Raw genomic sequence first — 21,248 nt, forward strand, 5'->3', positions numbered from 1 at the left:
TGGCGGGCATGTCTGAGAGCTTAGGGTGGTGGGAATGAAAACGACTGGTACAGAATGAGGTTTAATTGAAAAGGCATTGAAATTTCCATATACCCAGATAAAGGTCATTGAGGGGGGAATGAGGGTTGGGGGTCAGTAAGGAGGTTGTAGATGGAACATGTGTAGGGTAAATCAGGTTTGCGTTGTTGATAACAGCGGGGTGGACATAGCAAGAAATTAAGGAGAAGCAATGCAAGACGGGGGGTAGAGGGTTTTGGGGAGGAGGATGGGCAGGAGCATGCTGATAGGGAAAGACATAAGGATGGGAGATGGAGAGTGGAGAGGCAGGCAGTGATAGGGATAGGGAGGGGAGGCAGTAACCCGTGACCCAGGTGTATAAGTTAGATGCAGTATGCCAGTGGTCGCCACCAAATTACAATTTGGGTGCAGTAGACTGATACCAACCATCAAATTACAATTTTAGATGAGTAGGCTGCTAGCGATCAACATTAGCGCCATGGCTACCCCCTTACCGCATTCCGGGTCCGTGTTCCCGGAATGGGGACTTACCGACCTTGGAGGACCCGGTAAGTCCCCATTCCAGGAACCATTCCCCATTCCCATTTGAGCCCCCATAGGGCTCAATGGGAATGGGGATGGAGCTAATAACGGGCCCGCTATTAGCTCTGAAGCCCCTTAATGGGTCACTTCCATAACGCCTGGTAAAACCTCGCGTTAGGGAAGGGACCCGCTAAGGGACCTCGGAATAGGGTGGTATGGGATTACCGGCACCGGTGCCCTTACTGGTGCTGGTAATCCCTTACCACCTACCTCGTAATGACCCCCTATGAGTTTAGGGCTGTGGCAGGAACAGGAGTTTGGGGTCTTGGGAAGTCCAGTTTCGACCAGGGCAAAACAGACCCAGCTCTTGAGTTTGAAGCCCTCTACTCAAACGACCAGTGAGATATCTGAGGTAGTGTACTCTTATGTTGCGCCAAGCAGCTCAAAATAATTTCCAAGACTCAATTTGAATCAATATTCCTTTTTAATTAGGGTCTCAGGGACCGTGTTCAGCTTCATAGGTTAGATCCCTGGGTACTTCTTAATTTCCCAGAAAGATTCTTATGGCGTCCTGCATCCGAATTTCTTCGCCCAAGAAATTTACATGCGTGATGCCGTAAGAATCTTTCTGGGAAATTAAGACGAACCTAGGAATCTAACCCCTATATACAAGTTGGAGGAATCCTCAGAAAGAATGGATACTATGCTTAGGGAATAACTGTTTAATGTGATTTATTTGGAAGGAGACTTATTGTTTTGCAAAAATTAAGCCCGGTTTTCAGAAGAGTCTTGATGGCCGAAACATGTGTCAACATAGACAGGCACACGTATGAAACTGAACACGGTCCTTGAGACCCTAATTAAAAAGGAATATTGATACAAATGGAGTCTTGGAAATTCTTTTGAGGTGCTTGGCGCAACATAGGCGTACACTACCTCAGAAATCGTTTAAAATATAAGGTGTGGGTATACCTTCCGTACTTTATAGGTGCTGCGACGGGCATACTTTTTCTTTGGAGGCTGAAATATCTATGTTGCAGGGTGATAATTTATATACCCATTGACCAGCGACATATGCCTTGGCAGGTGGCAATAAGGCGGTCACTGATGAGGCCCAACAAGGCCGAAATATGTCTGGGGTTGCTTGTGTTTCTGTGCAGAGGGGACCTGGCCTCGAAGTTCGGGCTAGGCTGCTCCCATCCTGTCTGATATGCATATGACTGGACCCCTTTTGCGATGGCGCAGACGGGCTAAAAGATGGTGGTGTGTAAGGTTGCCTAGAGCACTGCCAGTGGTTCAGATTAATTTAAAACCTTCCACGCATCCCTTTTTTTGGGGTTATATTTTGTCTCCCTATGTGAGAGAAGGTATGCCCAGACATGGGTCCCTTGCTCGCTGCACTATCGGGAACCAAGCTGCACCTCACTGATGAGTCCCAACCAGGCTGAAAGATGTCTGGCATTTCCTATGTTTCTGTGCAGAGGGAACCTGGCCTAGCAGTTCGGGCTGGGCTGCTCCCATTGGTGGCAGTACCTGACTCATTTGCATATGGCTGGACGTCTTTTGCAATGGCACAGACGGGCTAAAAAACGGTGTTGCAGCGCCAGTGGTTGAGATTAATTCGAAACCTTCCACCCACCACTTTTTTCATTATACATTTCCTTAATAGCCATATGGTGATTTGTATAGCAATTAAATTAATGAAACACCTTACATGGAGTGCTACGACTGATTTAACATAAAAACCTTCAGCCGCAGTTTGCCCCAGTGCATGCACCACTTCCAGAAAGGTGCAGAAAGGTGAATTGGCATAGGAAAATGGGAGTAATTGATGCCACTGAGGCTTTTCGGATGGCATCTTTTGTACAGGAAGTGACAGGCTGCTGGAGGAATTCAAAAAGGATCAGTGAAGCTAAAGCAATAGTGCATACCTACACACACGCAAGCACACTTCATAATTAAGGTTTGCATGTCATATATCTAAAATAGACCTTTGTGCAGGTGCTTGGAGTCGCTTTTTTAAATATTGTGCCATAAAGCATAGCTCTCAACTCACACGCTTTGGGTGGGTGTCACCTGCATTAGAAATAGTTCAATCACCTGCCAAGCCCCTTACCCGCCTGTATAATTGAATGGGATCTCACCCACCCAAAACAAAATCGACTGCTTTCACCCGCCCTGAGGCCCTATAAGGTTCAGAGGTGTGAAAAAGGATATTTAAAAAAATGAAATAACCACATGGTCTGCACCCAGTCAAGGCTGTCAATCAATGCCATTTGCTGCTGTGCAATCAACCAATGAATGGCCCCTATGTCGCCACTTAATGCACCTCTTAATTACCCAAAGGAAGTTAAACTCAACAGTCTGCGCTTTGCCAGCATCTACTCTTGCTCACTGCTGTAAATTGACAAAATGTACTGGGGCACTCCCCCGCACCACTACCACCTCCGCGGGGGGTGGGGGGGAAGCTGGGGTTCTGGTGGGAGGGAGGCAGATTGTGTGTGGTGTGGAGGGAGCTAGATGTCAAATAATGTGGGTTCCCTCAATATAGGATGGTGGCTGCTTTGCATAAAACAAAGTGCATTTTGGGAACATAAACATGTGTGTGATACTAATTCAAATGTGCATGAATGCACCCTGGGAATAATGCTCATTTCAGCTCTGTCTTGTTCCGGCCCAATTACTTACCTGCTCCTGCCATTTAATAAGTAGAGGGCTCTCCCGGACCCCTTTGCTCAGTGCAGCCCAGATGGCTGATGCACCAGGAGCTGACTCCCTTTATTTAATCTGGGTCCAGGTATGCGTCTGTTCTAACCTTCCCCACGCAACTGCATGTAGAAGAAATGTTCGATATGACTGTGACTGTGTTTCCTTATATTTCTGCAACTGTATGTTAAATGCATATTCTCCCATGCACAGGGCTGTGAAGACAAATAGAGCCAAGCACAGGCTCTAGAAAGCGACAACAATGTTATGTTATTTTGATTTATACCACGCACTGCTGCCATTTGCATGGTCTCCAGGCGCTCCTGTGGCTTTGGAAGAAATGTGGGCGGGGTTGGTTGCTGGGGGAAGAGGGATAGGATACAAGTTGTGCTCTTCGGTTGATGCTTGCAGAACCAGGAGAAACTGACGTCTGTGCATGTCGGCTTTCTGGGTGTGCTTTGCTATTTGCACTAGGCTTGTTGTGTCCGGACGGGTCACGTCCAGTGTCTGGTTTGTTGTATACAATCTTTTGGTGTTGTGGTGTGGTTAGCGGTGGGTGTGTTGTTTTTGGGTGTAGTTTTGCTGGATAAACCCACGCTATCAAAACTAAAGGCCCTCCCCAAGATGGAAGAGGGTCATAAAGGTGGGGAAGGTATGGGGGGGGGGGGGCAAGAGAGGAGGGTGACCAAGAAGGAACAAGCTTATTTCTGGATATGGCATATGTATTCAGTTGCTTATCCACCCAGCCGGAGCATGACATCTGGCCAGGGGTCAAGTCCTACAAATTATAGTGGGGGTACTCATCAACAAACGCAATGGGATGTGACATTGGCAAAAATGAGCATATCAAGGTGAAATATGCACAATTCATTAAATCGGCTTTGCATAACCACCCATATTGAACAGGACGAATGGTATTTGCCTTTCATAAGCTCAACACCCACACACAAAACCAAGACAGGATATTTTCGTAAGATCGTGTTTTTGAAAATGTTGAAAGGTGTGCATGTTTTAAACTCCAAGAACCAATACAAATGTTTTTCCTGGGACTTGCACTACTGAAATGGGACATTTCACCTTTAGTTGTTTGCTATTTTTTAATCGGGTTATATAGTGCAGTGCCGAAGTGTCCGGCCTACAAACCGGACGACTGCGATTTGATCCCTGAGGTCGGCTTCAATTCATAAATTCAAAAAAGACATCCAATGTTTCTCTTTTAGCTGGGGGGGGGGCCTGAGTCCACCCTCTGAAAAAAGTGGGTGGACTCCGTCCCCCTGCGTGTACCCTCGACTTGAGCCCTGCATCCGGCTCTCCTGGTGTCTAGCAGGGTCGCACTGGGAGTTCTGATGCCTTGTGTCAATTCTCTGGGGACCTTTGTTGGGATCCTGTAGGCTCCGCGGCGTACAGTTTCCAGTGGAGGGGGAGGGACAGTTCCGTTGATCTCTGACTAAAACAACGGATCCATGTTGGATTATGGGTGCCCCTCTACTTTCTCTTTAGGCACCCCGGCACTCTGCTGTTGCCAGCGTGGTAAGAAAGAAAACGTTCTGTCAAAGTAAGGCAATGTAAGGCTCCTCTGTTATCAGTCTAGGAGCTGATTGGTTAATAGATATTAGTGATGTTTATTGATGCTAAACGTCCAAAGTATTCAGCGTTGGAGTAGGCATTTGTGGAATGGTAGGTTTGAGTGGAGCATGAGCTGAGTCCTGCTTTATAAGTTTTTAGCATATGTGGATACATAACTGTTTTTGCAGCCTACCAAGTAGGCAGTCGCCGAGGGTCCACCCTGACAGGTCAGCCCCACCACAGTTGCTGCGCGCAGATACGCCTCTCCTGCTACCTCCATAGTGAAGCACAGGTGAGAGACATTATAATGCCTACACGACAGAGCAAGCACATACTAACATGGCCGACACAGTTATATGATGGTTTGTTCTACTATAATGCTGTTTGCACTGTCCTACTTAATTCTGTATGGACCATTTCAATGGAGGTGGCCTGGGTAGGCGTTTGGTTGAAAGTATTATAGACATTACATTAAAGTGGATGAGGTTCAGGGTGCTCTTGACCACACTGGACGGCAGAACATAGAGGCCACTCACCATAGCTGACTCCGGCCTTGGTGGCATTGAGAATGTCCGGCTCAGCATTCCGGGCGCCGGGTTGCTGGGGTGAGCCCCTCTGCCCGTTGAAGGTGTAGCAGTTTCCGAGCTTGTGGTTTAGGAGCGGGGTAAAGAAGCTGAAATCACAAAGACATGCTTGTATGACGTTGTGCCAGTGGCGGGTGACGGGAAACTGCTACTAAATGACCTAGGGTCTGTCGTAGGCAGTGAGCAGGCTGTTAGGGCATGGCATTGGATGTGCACTAATACAAATGCATGCAAAATAGATTACTGAAAAAGAGGGCATGGTAATAATACAAACAGGAACATGCTTGGTCTGGTAACAGGGACAGTGAATTGTCTTCTCCTAGAATATTTGAGGGTGGGGATGTGTCTTCCAACAAGCATTTTATTTACTAAGGGCGTCCTTTAGAGTTTGGCGGTATTCCCTTTGCAAACACTCCCAAACTCAAATACTGTTACCGCCTGTGATAAGCATGCAGTTGCTGGAAGGGTCTGCATGATTTACACCCTCATTATAAGTATGGCGGTCCGGATATAAAGGTGTTGGTAGCAACGTACCGGCACCCTTTATGGACCGCCATACTACAACATTGCCGGTAGGGGCCAGGGATCCCCGGCAGGCCTGACCAGCCGGGTTTCCAGGCCCTTACCAGCATGGTTGTCACTGAAGAAACGGTGCCAGTGCTTCAGTGACCCCATTTCCATGGAGTCCTATATTGCTGCCAATGTTTATGATGTACCGGTGGCGCTGGGATATCAGGCGGCGGTAAGGGTGTTACGAGGTTGCTGGTAACCCGCCGCCTAATGGTGGGTTTCACCAGCAACCCTGTAATGGGCTCCAGTCTGCGTACCCTTCAGTAATTCCCCATTTTGGGATTCCTGTTACTACATGGGGATTGTAGGTTACCGCACGCGGCAGTTATTGCATGCAGAAATGGTTTTCTAAATTTCCTCACCACAAATCCACTTTTTCTTTTTGCAAGCTTCCTTTTGAAACTATGAATGGTGGTGCAGAAGACGTGGCTGAAATCTCGTTCCTGACATTTTTTTTACGACACTGCCAAATTCTGATACCATAAATTGGTTAGTACTTAATTATCTAGTTTGAAGTAAACTAGTATTATTGTGAGCCATAAGAATGCTTTAAAAAAATACAGCTCAGAACTAAACACTTATTGCAAGGGTCCATTGAGTTAGACTTGCCAGATGATGTGTACTTCAAGTCCCATCAGCCCTTGCCAGCATAGTCAATAGGGGGGGATTATGGAAGCCGTAGTCCAAAACATCTGAATAGCCGCAGGTTGCAGATCCCTGACTAAAAGCTTTATTAGGAGTTTGGAGGTCTTTTGGTGGTAATACTGCATGGGGGATAATTTCATTACAGCATGCTGTTTTCCAACATCATGGACCCACTGCGAGTTTGCTAGCAGGGTGGAAAAACATCCCAGAGCAAATAAAGCCAGTTGCTTCACACTCTACAGTGGTCCATTTCCATGTTGTTGGAGAGAGTCATGGAGGCCTGCAACATGCTGTCCCACCACTCGCAGTGTGCACCCACATAAGACAGCATACGCACGCACAGAAATCTGCACTCACTAACAATTAGACTCATAAGCCAAAAGACATCACAAAGTGGCTTGGGTTTAAAAAAATGCAACCAGCCGTTTTTACTAACATTAGAAGGTCAAATTAATAGAGGGGAAAAGCCCCCCTTAAAAGGGTTCTCCTGTGTCCGCCTTCTGCGAATATGTTGGTCACCTAACGGAGCTTATTACATTTTTGCGTCAACCACTTTTCCCTCCTGCTTCTAGCATCCTTCCCACTCAACGTGGGCAGGCCCAGGCGGATTACACAGTAATAGTTTACCGCAGGGTTCGAAATTGAGGGGGGCTGGGAGCAATTTAGTTACTGCTTCTAGCAAAGTAGAGCCTGGTAGCTTGAAACCAACAGCTGCCTGGAGCTACGTTTGGCTCCTGGGGCCAACTGCTGCCTTCCAAACATGTAAATGTGGCATAAACTTTGAGCATTTGCGAATGTTAATAAAGAAGAATTACAACACATCTAATACACATTTAAACACAATGGTTCATTCAAAATAGTCACAAATTTAAAGGAGCATCTCTGATAGCCCCTGGTTCCCCCGCTGTAGCTCCTGCCTACTGTGTGTGGCCCGACACCCAGGAGCTGGTTTTAGCTCCTGCTCATTGAATCTCAATTTCAACCCTGGTTTACAGGCACTGGATAATAGCGACACCTGACCTTTTGGTTCTGGTAGCTCAACGTTACTCTCTAGGTAGGTAGCAATATAAGAGCCTACTGACTCTGGAGAAGTTGGTGTTACCAGGTGCCTTAACTGTTACTGCCCCCTTCCTCTATTATTATGACAATTCAACTCATTTCTGAACAATAGTTCCATCTAAGGGAGATGGCTGGGGGAAAAAGTACTTGCCGCGCACCACCACCAATATACCTTGCTGTTGCACTGTGACTGCCATTAGTACTATGGCCCTGCGCAAGTTGATGTCAATGGGCTGGCCACCACGTCCTGTGTTGGTGGTAGGCCCAGGCATCAGGCAGTTTGGTGCCAACTCCCACCCCAGATAACCCCAGGCCTAAAGGCCCCTGTCTGGAACTGTAAGATCTCTGTTTCAGTGTTTAAGGCACTGCGAAATCCTGTAATGCATGAAGAAGACACTGCTCGGTCAGCCACAGTAAAGAGAGTGACCAGCAGCTCACTATAGGGTCATTGCTGCAGCCTCCTCAGACCGTAGGTAGCTGGGAAGGCCTATGACCTTCAGAAGGTCCCAATGTTCCTGAACACCCTTTTCTATAAGCAGTAAAGCTGTGTGTCCCTGAGGACACTCTCAAGTAAGATTGCGTTTCAGTATAAAAACTCCCAGCTCAGTGCGCTGTCCCGAGCCTGTTCCCTTGGAAGCCTTCCCGGCAGACATCCCGTTAGTCATCGCTTCAGTCATCCTGGCAGCCCTTCCTCCATGCCACTTTCATTTTTTTCTGGTGTTGTATGAAAAGGGCCACTCTTAACCCAGTGTTGGACTCCTCTGAGACTCATCTGATAGGCCACTCTCTCTCATAGGCTATATATCTGTATTGACAGGGAGCAGCAGGGAGAGCTTGAGTAGGAACTCAATGAACCAAGTAAGAATGGCTGGAAGACTGCTCCTCGCACCAGCTGGGTGGAGAAGGTATCAAGCCTGCTCGGGCGAGGACACACCCAACTCGGAACGTATTAACTCCCCCACCCTCGACCAGCCCAAAATTGAGAATGAGCTGAAGGAATCAGTGAGTGCCAAAGGTATGGGCATGTGCCCATTGCCCATTTTGGTGAATCTTCCGAGAAGCCACTAGGAGAAAGAAAGCCCTCTTTGTAATAAAACTTACCCGAATGCTTTAGGGCATTGAGGTTATTTTGATGGACTGGTTGCTATTATCATGGTCGAATGCCAAACAAAACGAGTAATGGCTGGAAAGTTTTGAATTAATCTTAACCTCTGGTATTGCTCTAGGCAACCCTCCAGACCATCATTCTTCTGCCTGGCACCCATTATAGAAACGAGAAAGACCACATGCATAGCAGGCATGGTCCCACACCAAAAGGGGCAGTCAAGCCCGAGCTGCTTTCTCACATCCCTTCTGCACGAGACCACAAGCATCACCAGTCATGTTTTAGCCTCAATGGGCATCATAAGTGAGGTGTAGTTCGGGTCTCTAGGTCCAGCAGTCATGGGACACACATCTCAGCACACCTGCCCCACTGGGGATGACAAGCAAAAGAAAATGAGTGACGTCTGGAAGGTTTTGAATTAATCTTAACCTCTAGCATTGGTCTAAGCGGCCCTTCAGGGCGTCGTTCTTCACTCTGACAAGCTATTGCAGAAAGGTCATAGACCAAGTGCAAATCAGGCTTTGTTCTACCCCAAAAGGGGTAAATTGGTCCAAATTGCATTTTACATCCTGTCTTTGCACAGCCACAAGAAACCTCCGACATGTTTTGGCCTCATTGGGCATCACCAGTGAGGTGTACCTTGTCTCATGACTCTGTTGCTGGCAGTACCAAGACTGATTTGCGTATGGCTGGTCCATTTCTCCAATGTAATGGGCATTTGTTTAGCACCTTTCACCATTTGTATGCTTTGAACGCGCTGTAGGTTAAAGCCCTTGGGGGCCGAAGTCCAAGTATGGGAAATTTGCCAGAGAGTTATAGAATGCGTGCGTGCGTGCGTTTTAGCCAGTACGAAGGTAGGTAGGGTGGCCAAGTCCCTGTACTCAACCATGTTGAGCAGGCATGTGGGGAGGTATTATGGAGAGTATGCGAGAGAGATATGTGTGCAGCTAGACCACATTTTTATCATGGGGGATAACAGAATTCTAATGGCAGACGTGTTGTGCAAAGTATGTGAAGCAAGAGAGACAGTATGTGTGGAGCTAGGCCAGATTTTATCATGGGGATAGCTGGATTCTATTGGCAGAAGTGTTGTAAAAAGTGTAGTGTTTACCTGTGTCGTGCTGAATCAGCACCCTGATTTACAGCACCTGCCCTATCAGTAGCACAGAGCAGGTTCATAGGTCACATGTACCCATTTGACAGCTGCAGTGACAGCCAAGTAGATTTATGATATGCACCAATGTTCCAAACCCCTATATTTATGGGTCTACCTCCTGGTGGCAGAATGATCTTTAAACATAAGCCAAAGCAGAGTTCGGGCATGGTGGATCGTATTCTCACTGATTACAGCCACATCCGATTTGATATCACAAATGTGTCAGCTACTGTGAGCCAAGCTCATCTGTGGAAGGTAATGTGTATTCAGGGCAGATGGGTTGAGCCTGAAAGGACAGGAACCTAAATGGATATGCCTCTGATCTGTGAGAGCAGGTAACACCCTTTGCCAGGGACAGCCACACAGCAGACAGCTGCCTTGGGCCCAGGCATCACATGAGCAAACCCATTCACTGCGAGTAGGCTCACCAGGGTGCTGCATTCTAAAGGCCTTTGATCCTAGTGAGAAGGAGCGGTGGGGGATGTTAGACTAGTCTGGAGTGATCTGTTCAGAGGAAAGAGATTTCCACCGCTCTTTCCCTCTGCTTCCCTCCTTCCTGGCTCCTCCACTTCCTCTAGAGAAAAGCACTTTGTGTGTGATGCCAGAAAGGCAAAGTCCACTTCTTTCAATAATAGTGATGGGAGTAAAGCTAGCCTTCCTGATTGGTCCCATCACCTGCAGGATTTTGCCTCTAAAAGAAGGGTCTTCCACAACGTGTTAGATCCTCTCAAGACACTAACGATTTGCCCTAGAGCACCTGAGAAGAAGTCACTGGAATTCCTTTGGGAAAGTTGCACTTTCCAAAGCCCTCAGCCTGAGGTGAAGGAGCCATCCAAGGCAGATGATCTGCACCCTACCCACTCCCAGGGCACGTTGGGGTGCTCCTTTGCTATGGCCCAGGACCTGCCACGTTGCACCGGAATCACCTAAAGCTGGAAGAGAAGGCCCTGAAAGGAACCCTCCTGTCCTAGAGTCCCTGAGTGGGCATCACAGCAGCCTGAGGACTGGACTAGCTGCTGCTCCCAGGTTTGCCGCACTGAACTAGTCGCTCCATGTTCACTGCACCCCGAACAAGAGGGAAGACGCAGTGCTGGTTTTGCGCTCCTCCCCCAATTCGAACTCTTTGCTTGCACTTCAACCAGCTTGACGCTACATCATAACATAGATACCCCTGTCCCTCAGTAGGCTAGACGCTACTGCTAGACAATGCCAGGACCCAACCTGACTCACTAGCGAGCCACACCGGCTGGTGCAGACGCGATAAAAGCGATGGTGTGGAAGGTTGCACAGAGCAATGCCAATGGTTATGCTTTATTCATTACCTTCCACCCATAACATTTTCTGGTTTTTGCTTGCCCCCAGAAGTGAGGGGCTATGTTCAGACGTGGGTCCTGTCTGTCTGCGCCACACTGATGAGGCCGAAACATGTCTCTGGTTGTTTGTGTTTCCTTGCAGAGGGGTTGTGGCCTAGCAGTTCGGGGATGACTGCTCACACTGGTGGAATGACCAAGCCTGATTTGCATATGGCTAGACCCCTTCTGCAATGGCGCAGATGAACTGAGAAACGATTGTGTGGAAGGTTGCTCAGAGGAAATCAGCGGTTAAAATGGATTAATAACGTTCCACCCATCACATTATTTGGTTTCGATTGTGAAATGTTACATGTCACCTTGCAGCCACATTCAAACCACTTGCTGGCAATATAATGTAAAGCAATGCAATGTAGGTGGCCTTGTATTAATTAATTAATCTTTTGTAATGCACTGAATACACGAGACCAGTCTCTAAGCGCGGGACCGGGATTCGAGCCTGACTTCCTCTGCATTGTCTTGCTTCCAGCCTGTACAGTGTTCTTCTACCATTGGTCAAAGCTCAGGCCTCGTGATTGTGGATCAGCCAATATGTCATTTCCTCGGAATTAGAAGGGGAGTGTTCTGTGATTGAAAAGGACCAGAACCACAGCCAAAGGGGTATGGGTGTTTCTGGTCTGGTCTGCCAGGGCACAACGCTATGCTTTGATGTCCCCATCTGCAAAAGTTAGGAACACTTATATCTAACAACATAGCATAACATGACATAAAATGACATGACTCAACAACATATAACATAGCCATCAATTGTAGCATTGTGTGACATAAACAAAACAAAGCACCTCATATTGTATCAAATTGTATCATAGCAAAACATCATGCAACGTGTAATCAGATAACATACCATAGCATAGCACTGCATACCAAACAAAACAGAACATGGTATAGCATAGCATGCCATCACATACAGCGAAGCATTAACGGGCCTAGTAACATAGCATGATGACACCACATAGCACAGTAGTGTAGCATAACCTGAGTGAGGTGGCATGTCCCATGTAGAATATATGAAGGGCAACAACCCCACGTGTGTTTAAAAGAATTGCACGCCATCGTGGCAGTGTACAGGAAAGTCTCGCTACATGAAGGTGAGGGCCACATTGAGGTTTTTGGGGCCCAGGGGAGAGACACATTTGAGCCGCCAATTAAACCAAACAAATGTAGGGATTGAAGAATGCCTTTGCACCCTCCTCACCCACCCCCACCCCACCTTCATCCAAGTACCGACCCACAGCTGGATCTGATGCACTGCCAGCAAACACAGTAGGCATGGGGCCTCCCTTGAAGTCCCCTGAACCGCTGCACCCGGACTAGAATCAGAAGAATAAACCACTGCTATTTCAAGGGCAACTTGTTACCTTGACAAACCTCCTCTCAGGGCGCAGTCTCTAGCCGTGACCAAGGTGAAGACAGCCATGGGCTATCTCCAAGCAGTATAAGGTACTGGGGTACTAATAGCAATATTACTCATGCAGGGGGTGCAATACCAGGCTAGGTAATGCATCAGGGTTTACGGAGCAACACTCGCGATCGCGTCCTACCCTCCCCCCCCCCCCCCACAGGTCCCCCGGCTCAGGTAATATTGCTTAAATGGGCTGCATGAATGAGTAGTGAATCCTGGTGGCGTAGCTCACGGAGGAGTTTAGGACCATATCCCTACTTGCTACGCTGGGTGGTGTCTCTGTGTGTTGCCTCTTATGTCACTGAGTGTGCAATTTGCACTGTGGTGCACTCGAGCACTGATACTGACCTTGCTTGTTGCAGGACAATCCTGGGGAAGAAAGACTCAGCTGCTGTACAGGTATTGCTCGAACCTTCAGGTTATGGCAATGATGTATGTGTTTTATATCACGAAAAGGTTTGCAGGCCTTCCCTACTGTCCTTCCCCCACCCGCCGCTTTACTCTTCTCTGTCATACGTTATGTTTCTATGACAACTGAAGTAAACTTGTGAAAAAATCAAGTGCTGAAGCCACACTTGGTTTGTATTTGTATTTATTTATTTATTTGTATTGCGCAACCTTGCCCAAGGGTTTACGGGCGCATGTTTAAGAAGTTACAAGTTGCAGAGAATAGGCACAGTATACAATTACGGTTATAAAAACATCAAAGTAACTGCTTAACAGTTCAAAATAAGGATGGCAAGCAAAGTATATGTACAGTTACGGGAGGAATATACAAAAAGCGCTAGGGCTGTCATACACAGGCTATATTTACCTGGAGGAGGATGGGGAGCATCACCTATGCAGAAAGTGCACATCAGAGAGAAAGTATAGACATGTGAAGGGACAGATGGGAGCGGTAGGAATCTCACCGCGTCTCTAGCCGCTGAGAGGTGCCACGGTTGCATTAAGGCATTTTTGTTTCACTGCGGATCAAATGTACAAATGCAATGAAGCCATTACCTTTCAGAAGACTGCCAAGCAATATCAATGGCAGCCACATAAAAGCTCATGGTTTGATGTTACTACATGATAGAGCTAGCTCAAAGAGATTCCACGAGGTCGTGCAATGGGTGGGCCCGGTAGTGTGTGGGAAATGTTACACCGATTAGCGTGCCCATGGATCGTCAAAAGGTGAGTAAAACAATAAAAACAATACCAACAGGCTGTGTGTCCCTCCTCACATCCCATAACCCTTCTGTCTGGACTCCTTTGCCAATAGTTTGGGCTTTATAGGTGGAGCTCCAGTGCCACCTATTAGCAAAAACTAAAAAGGGTGCTAACAAGTGAAAAAGATTCTGGCATCCACATCTGTGAAGACGGATCCTGTACCTTAAAGTGCCTCTATTTCGGTGTGCTCACAGGGTGCAAAGGCCCTTTGAAGTGGTTAAAAGGCGACAGGTTGACACTATTGGAAAAAACCCTCAAATAAATGCACTCACGAAATGATTTGGCCTAAACTGGCACAGGGAGTGTTTTTCCCACGATAGGACAGTTTGGCAGTGCTTGCAATATGGGTATGCACAGAGTAGCGGCAAACACAATCCCCCCTTCCTCCTCCTCACGCCACAGATGCAGGATACTACATCTGGACTAGTAGGCAACAGGCTCGGCGTCAGCCAGATCTGGGCGAATACCATTTTGGTTTGTATTTGGATAAACAGAGAACAGAGTTTCACCACCCAAGCAGACGTTTTATAATAATATAAGATGGCCGATCCAAGACATTACGTAGGCCAACCCACATCACTTCAACGCATCAACACATGACAACGGCTACATATGTTATGGCAATACTAGCCGTCTCTGCCAGAGCAACTCTTATTTTCCGCATATGTAAGGGGCAGTCTATTGGGTAATTCCCAGACAACCCAAAGCACTTTGAGGGCATAGCCAGGGCAGTTGGGCGCTAAGCAAGTGTCACATAACTTAACATGCAAGATGACTGATGAAAAAGAAACAGAACAAGAACCGGTTTAGTTCATTACAGTAACAGAATGGGCTCTGTTTATTTTAGTAGAATTGTTGCTTGGTATTAATATTGAAATGTGAATTAGTGATGAATGTACTTTGGATGTTGAATTCTACTGTAGGATGGGGGTTTGTAGTAATGTACTAAGGTTTTGAATTTGTGAATTTATGTTATGTTAGGACTGGTTATTTAGTTATTATATGTATTTTGTAATTTGAATGCATATCTCCGATATAATGGATATGTACATGTCACCTTTGTTTGGTATGTTTTATTTCCTAAATGATAAATAAAGTGATTTTAAAAAAATGGTTTTCTTTCTTTTTATTCGTTTATGTTTTAAATAAGTACTGTTGATGTGTGAAAGTTCTCATTTTGAACATATGCACAATATAAAAAAAAGAAAGTGAGATAAGGAGGAGGAAAGGTGAGTGTGGTAAAGAGGGATAGCGAGCGAGGGAAAGAGAGTGAGAGAAAGGGATAGGAGTAAGAGAAAGGGTTTGAGATAGAGAGGAGTTAAAAAGGCTGTGTGAACAGGAGATAGAGGAGAAAGAGAGACGTTGAGAAAGATGAACACATCATTTGGAAAACATGGGATGAAAGGGGCCAGGATTGGAAGGAGAGAAAGGGAAGATTGGGAAAGGGAGAACAAGAGAGAGAGTGAGGCAGAAGCAGAAAGAAAGAGCAAGAGAGAAAGAGATATACGGGGAGAAACTCAACAGGAATGCATAGACAATATAGAGAGAAAAAGTAAGGAACAGGAAAAAGTGAGACATAGGGAGGAAGACAGAGAGAAAAAGACAGACGGAGAAGGAGATAAAGGGTGGTAGGGAAAGGGGGATAGATAGACCAGTAGGAAGAAACATAAGATGAGACAGAGCCATGCAGAAAGGAGAAGAACCACAGAGCAAGGCAGGAGCCGATATAAAGAGTCAGAGGAAGGAAAAGGGAGAGGAGGAAACACTAAGGAATTCTCCTGTCCCTCCCTGCCCAGGGACAGGAGAAGAGAGAAAAAGAAGCACGGTGCCAGAGCTAGAGAGAGGGAGCTCTGTCCACATTATCGATGGTTTATAGTCATAATGTCGAAAAAAAAATGTCGAAAATAATAATGTCGACATCCTATACTTATAATGTAAAAAGTCATTTTTTCGAAAAAAAAATGTCGACATTTTTTTTTTTGACATTATGACTATAAACCCTTAAAACTATCAACACCTCACCCAACACCCCCCTGCCACCCCCCCACACCCCTCAACCACCCTTTCACCCCTCATACTCAACACATACCAATTATTTATTTATTTATTTATTCATTCAATAATTAAATAAATAAAAATTGTATTTACTATGGGGGGGTCCCCCCCCAACCCCCCCTCACCCAACACCCCCCTGCCACCCCCCCACACCCCCCCAACCACCCCTCATACTCAACACATCATATATATATTTATTTATTTATTTATTTATTTATTCAATAATTAAATAAATAAAAATTGTATTTACTATGGGGGGGTCCCCCCCAACCCCCCCTCACCCAACACCCCCCTGCCGCCCCCCCACACCCCCCCAACCACCCTTTCACCCCTCATACTCAACACATACCATTTATTTATTTATTTATTTATTCAATAATTAAATAAATAAAAATTGTATTTACTATGGGGGGGTCCCCCCCAACCCCCCCTCACCCAACACCCCCCTGCCACCCCCCCACACCCCCCCAACCACCCCTCATACTCAACACATCATATATATATTTATTTATTTATTTATGCATACACTAAATTAATGTCGAAAAAATATCGAATAATGTCGACATTTTTGTTTGTCGACATTATTGTTTTTCGACATTAATTTGTCGACATTTTGACTGTCGACATTATTGATGTCGACATTATGACTGCACACCATTATCGATGGGTCATTTCCATATGGACCAGAAGTATGGAAGCCTTTCGGGTCTTATGGTAATGCCCTCTTAAAGAACCAGCGCTCCAGACATTAGGGGTCACCACACTGGCATCGTCCTCTCATTCGTGATTCTTCCCCTGCTTATATTTTTAGAAACTTCTTGTGAGGCAGTAAGTATGGGCAGGCTGACGTGTGTTTGCCACTCAACAGAACGCAGCGTTGTTCAGAAGAGGTCACCAGTCATGATTCCAGCCGCCACTGATACACCCTCACCCTTTAGGTATGTTTCTCTCATTTGCGGTGAGGGAATGCCTCGTGCATCTCAGTCTACACATGCAACCAATAGTAACCATTTGTGCTGGGCAAGCTCCACTTCTGTTGCTGCAGGTACCCCCAAAGCAACACCCTGCACCCCATTACAGATCAGATAGCAGGGTGGAGCAAATGCCGCTTTGTCTTGGTTTTGGGGGGTGGGCTAGCCTGCAAAGGTTTTCTAAGTGAGAAGATCGCCGTTTCTGCGCCGTGTTGCACAGCTTTTAGCGTAACTGAGAGTGCCTAGATTGCCCAGATCTAGTTTTCACCCACAGACAAATAGTCTAACTGAATGATTTAATATTTTGTTCGTATGTAATATATGTGTTTTTAGAACCGGATGGAAGACGGGTGGAGACGAGGTTTCACCCATACTGTTACCTGTCTTCTGCAACGCAAACCCATACTGTTACCTGTCTTCTGCAACGCACCCCAAGATGAGAGGGGTGAGCTTGTTTTCACTGCTGCAAAGTAATCACATTGGGTATCCTTAACACATGATCCGAGGGGCTTGGGAGGGCATGGTACCGGTACAAACACATTGCACGTGTTGCCAACGTTCAGAATTTAAGGTGGAGGTTTCAACCATAAAACCCGCTGGCCAAGGCTTACCTCAGTGAGCTCCGAACATGACAGTGCTCCTGGTAGGAAGGGAATGCCAGTGGCATGGCCACCTCAGGTGATGCGGGGGCAGTGGGTGCTCCAACTCAGACTAGAGTAGAGCAAGGAGATCCAGGCAGAATGTGCAGGCCTGTACAACACTGTGCAGCCCCCATCTATCGAACAGTACTTTTGACCTCAAGGACCATGTGGTCTATCAGGCCTATTCGATGTCAACATGCTGAAGCCTCAGCCTTAGCAGAAGGACTTGATATTGACGCCACGAGTAAAGTGAGAGGTGGAGCCTCCTAACACTCTGAGGTAGCTGGATTCAGCGACGGGGACGAATCAAAAACCTCTCATACAAAAAGCCTTTACACCGGAAATGCTTCAAAGCTGATGGATTCCCGGGAGATGGGCAAGAGGAAGCCCTTCTTTTGTCATTTTGATTGCAGTGAAGCACGGATGTTGCCTGTGCTGCACTAATTTCTGGCTAAGATGCATGTTTTTACCATTGTCTCTGATTGCATTTAAGCCAAACAGGCTAATCAAAGGCTCATATGTGTGGTTTTAGCTTCAGAGTTGAATTGTCTGTATCACTAAGGCTGTCCACGGTAGCAAACGTGTGCCAATAAGTTGAAAGGTGGTGTAAATGGGCTTTGGGGGTGTTTGACTGAATTATTTCTTTCGCAGCAAACTGACCGCAATTTATCTGCTCAGTGTCCAATTTAAACGCACGTTAATTTTTTTTTTTTCCCTGCCTCCAATTTTAAGGAAGCGGGGGACACCCCCATACCCTGAAAATTGCAAAATATGAAACATGGGAAGCAAAGTACACCCCTGCAACCTCTACTCTCCTGGGTTGGTATTTTGCAATATATGCGGTCAAATTGCCTCGAAGGCCAAATCACTCATGCACAATTCGATCAAATTGGTCTTTAGGTCAATTGTTTTACGTCAAATAGGCTAATACCGTAAATGGGCGGCAGTGACACAAGTCGAAGCCATTTTGAAAGAGTTTAAAAACAGCACTAGTAACACATAAGGGGATGATGGGGCGACGGGCAATGACACGACCCATCTTGGCCCTTTCCCTTATGCAGAGCCAACAGTGCGGACAGTTTTTATGGGCACATGTACTAAGAGGCCACGAGGGCACTGCACCTTTGAGAGACACCACCAGCCTGGCATCCGATTAACTGTCCACATCACTACTGCATTTTCAAATGCACTACCAGGGCTGATCTGTGAACAACTCTCTGCAGCATTGCCATACTTTCAGAAATGCCAGCATGCCAGGCGACTTGACAATTACTCTTTAACCCCGTCCACCTCCAGACAACCATCCACGTATCATGGCACAGATCACACAGTGCTCTGTGACAGGGCAGAAGTTGGCGCTTGGTTGATTGTAAGCGTAAAGAGGCGAGGCCTGAGAGCAAGCAGCTGTCACAGACTAGCCCTGGGGAAGAAGCTACAGAAAACGGCACACTGATACGAGTGGGGGAGCCTTAAGGCACCCAGATAAGGCCCTGGAAAGCAAGGCTTCTGTGGTCATCTCACTGATGCCAGCGCCACAAAAGAGAAGAGGAGAAGTCCATGACATTTCACAAGAAACGCAGAAGAATGTGCTAAAAGCGCACACTACAATATGGGGGGGCTCAAGGATACAGGCTGAAGGACATGTCAAGGGGAAGAGTGGGACCCTGGAGGACAGAAGAACAGTCCCGAGCCAGATGATGGCGCAGAGAGAAACCATGGGGCGAAAACAGAGTAAAAGCACAGCAATGGGGCTACGAGAGAAAAGGAAGAGTGCAGCACCAGAAGCCACCACATAACCAGGCTAGACTCTAAGAGAGGCAAGATGGACGCCACCAGAAGTGCTACACACCAGGGCTCTCTAGTAGCATAGCAAAGGTCCTCAGAGCGACCCCATCTCTCCTGCATTTCAGGAAGGAAGGAACTCTTCAGGGAGCACCTTATCGCCCCTCTTTCCCCTTCTGCCCCAGACCCTCCACTGCACACCCTGTACTTCTGGCTCTCTTTTCTCATCCATTGTGTACAGCACTCTGGCACTTTCTAGCTAGGTCTGCACTATCTAAATCCCACACATATGTTCATAAATGCCTACACACAAACACACACATAGGCGGGGAAGAAGCTACAATGGTGTTGATGGGCTAGAATAACAGGGGGAAGCTGCTACCTCTGGAACATGGCCATGAATATAAGAACCCTGAGGAGCCTGGCAGAGAGAATATAGGGGGTTACACTGGAAGAGGCGAGATAATGTGTATGCAGAAAGCCCAATGTGCACCTTTCGGTTCCGCCCACTCGGGAAACCGCTCTTACCTCTGGTCGCAGACTTCCCCGTGGAAGATGCACGAGATAAGCATGTCCTCGAGCTGGTGGCCAAGTTCCCTCTGCTCCTGGGCAGTCAGTCTGGAGAGTGCAAAGGCAAACTGTCGGTCATTGGCGATGGAGACCTCTTCCGGCATCTTGGTGCTTGCGTTCTGGTCGCCTCCCTTTCTTGAGAGGAAGGGTAGCTCGCTGGCCAGGAAGCGGAAGCGGGACGAATTGAGCTTTGACATGCGGGCGCGGTTCAGGTTGCAGAAGGTGACTGCCGGGAAGGCCAGGCGGGCGTTGTTCACCATGGTGACCTTCTCCTGGGTTGGGTACCGCAGAAAGGTGGCAATGAGCTGGCTGCACTGCCAGACCATGCAGGCGAGCACCAGCAGCACGAAGCCTGCCCAGCAGCAGCGCTGCAGCCGGCCCCTGGAGCGCAATATACTGGGGATACCGTGTGCCGTTGTGTGACGCAGGGTGCGGCCGATGATTGCGCGCAGCGAGGGTTTTCGCAGGTGCATCCTGGTCATCTTGATGGAGGACTCAGGCTCCAGGACACAGATCAGTAACCAGAACTTGAACCTACATCATTCCATCCCTGCTGCCCAGCATATCCTGGACCCCCGCCTTGGCCAGAGGGTGTTATAGCTGTCTTTGCTACTCAGTCCGCATTTCGTGCAAAATAAATTGGATTGAAGCACAGTATGTAACTGAAAAACCTTTAATAGGAGAAGGCCGAGCAAGAATATCCGTCAGAGCAGCCAAAGCCGCCTTCCCACGGGAGGTATGGCTGCCGCTGTTCTTCTGTTAATTGGTCATAGAGGGTAATTAAGGCCCTGGAGGAGGATGATCTCGGTTTTAGATACGGCTCAGATGTCCACAGATGACTGCCCTCTTCTCTCGCCGTAGGGATTTGATAGGTCAAAGGTAGCCCAGGGACCGAGGTGGAGAGGTGTAAAGAGATAATGATGGCAGAGACATCAGATTGCTTTGCGCCTGGGAGGCTAGTCACAGGCGAGATTGGGTAAGACAGGAGGAGAATGTGCCTTCCCTGGACCTGCTCCAGAATGGGCAATTCTCAGTCTCTTACAATTGGCTAGGTCTCCCTGCAGAAAGGCCACTTCACCCTGCCTGTGGTGCCTGTCCCTAGTTAGCGGTGGTGGGCCCCTATCTAGGAAGAGTGGACAGAGAGGAGGGACTAGGCCTCACTCTTAAACAATGAATAACTAACAGGTCAATCTTTCTCAAGTGCAAAGGTCACCCCCATGTTGTGTGTGCAATACCCAAGATGTGTTCGCTGTGTCTGCAGCGGGCATTTCTTTCAGATAAAACTATGACAATCCTCTGCGTTATAGAGCAGCGGCT

At 47.3% G+C, this 21,248-nt stretch overlaps 1 protein-coding gene across 1 annotated transcript in view; it reads right to left on the bottom strand.

Moving 5' to 3' along the window:
• The window catches only part of LOC138579944 (acid-sensing ion channel 1-like), a 316,805-nt gene extending 296,548 nt beyond the window's left edge, over nucleotides 1–20,257 (bottom strand). Inside the window, exons 1-2 of the mRNA XM_069650164.1 lie at nucleotides 19,890–20,257; nucleotides 5,349–5,485 (exon numbers count right to left, since the gene is read on the bottom strand). Of these exons, the coding sequence (XP_069506265.1) occupies nucleotides 5,349–5,485; nucleotides 19,890–20,257 (505 nt within the window). The remainder of the gene's footprint in view (nucleotides 1–5,348; nucleotides 5,486–19,889) is intronic.
• Between the last annotated feature and the right edge of the window lie 991 nt (nucleotides 20,258–21,248).

This window comes from Ambystoma mexicanum, chromosome 3p (assembly GCF_040938575.1).
Source record: "Ambystoma mexicanum isolate Mex_15411 chromosome 3p, UKY_AmexF1_1, whole genome shotgun sequence".
Taxonomy (NCBI): Eukaryota; Metazoa; Chordata; class Amphibia; order Caudata; family Ambystomatidae; genus Ambystoma; species Ambystoma mexicanum.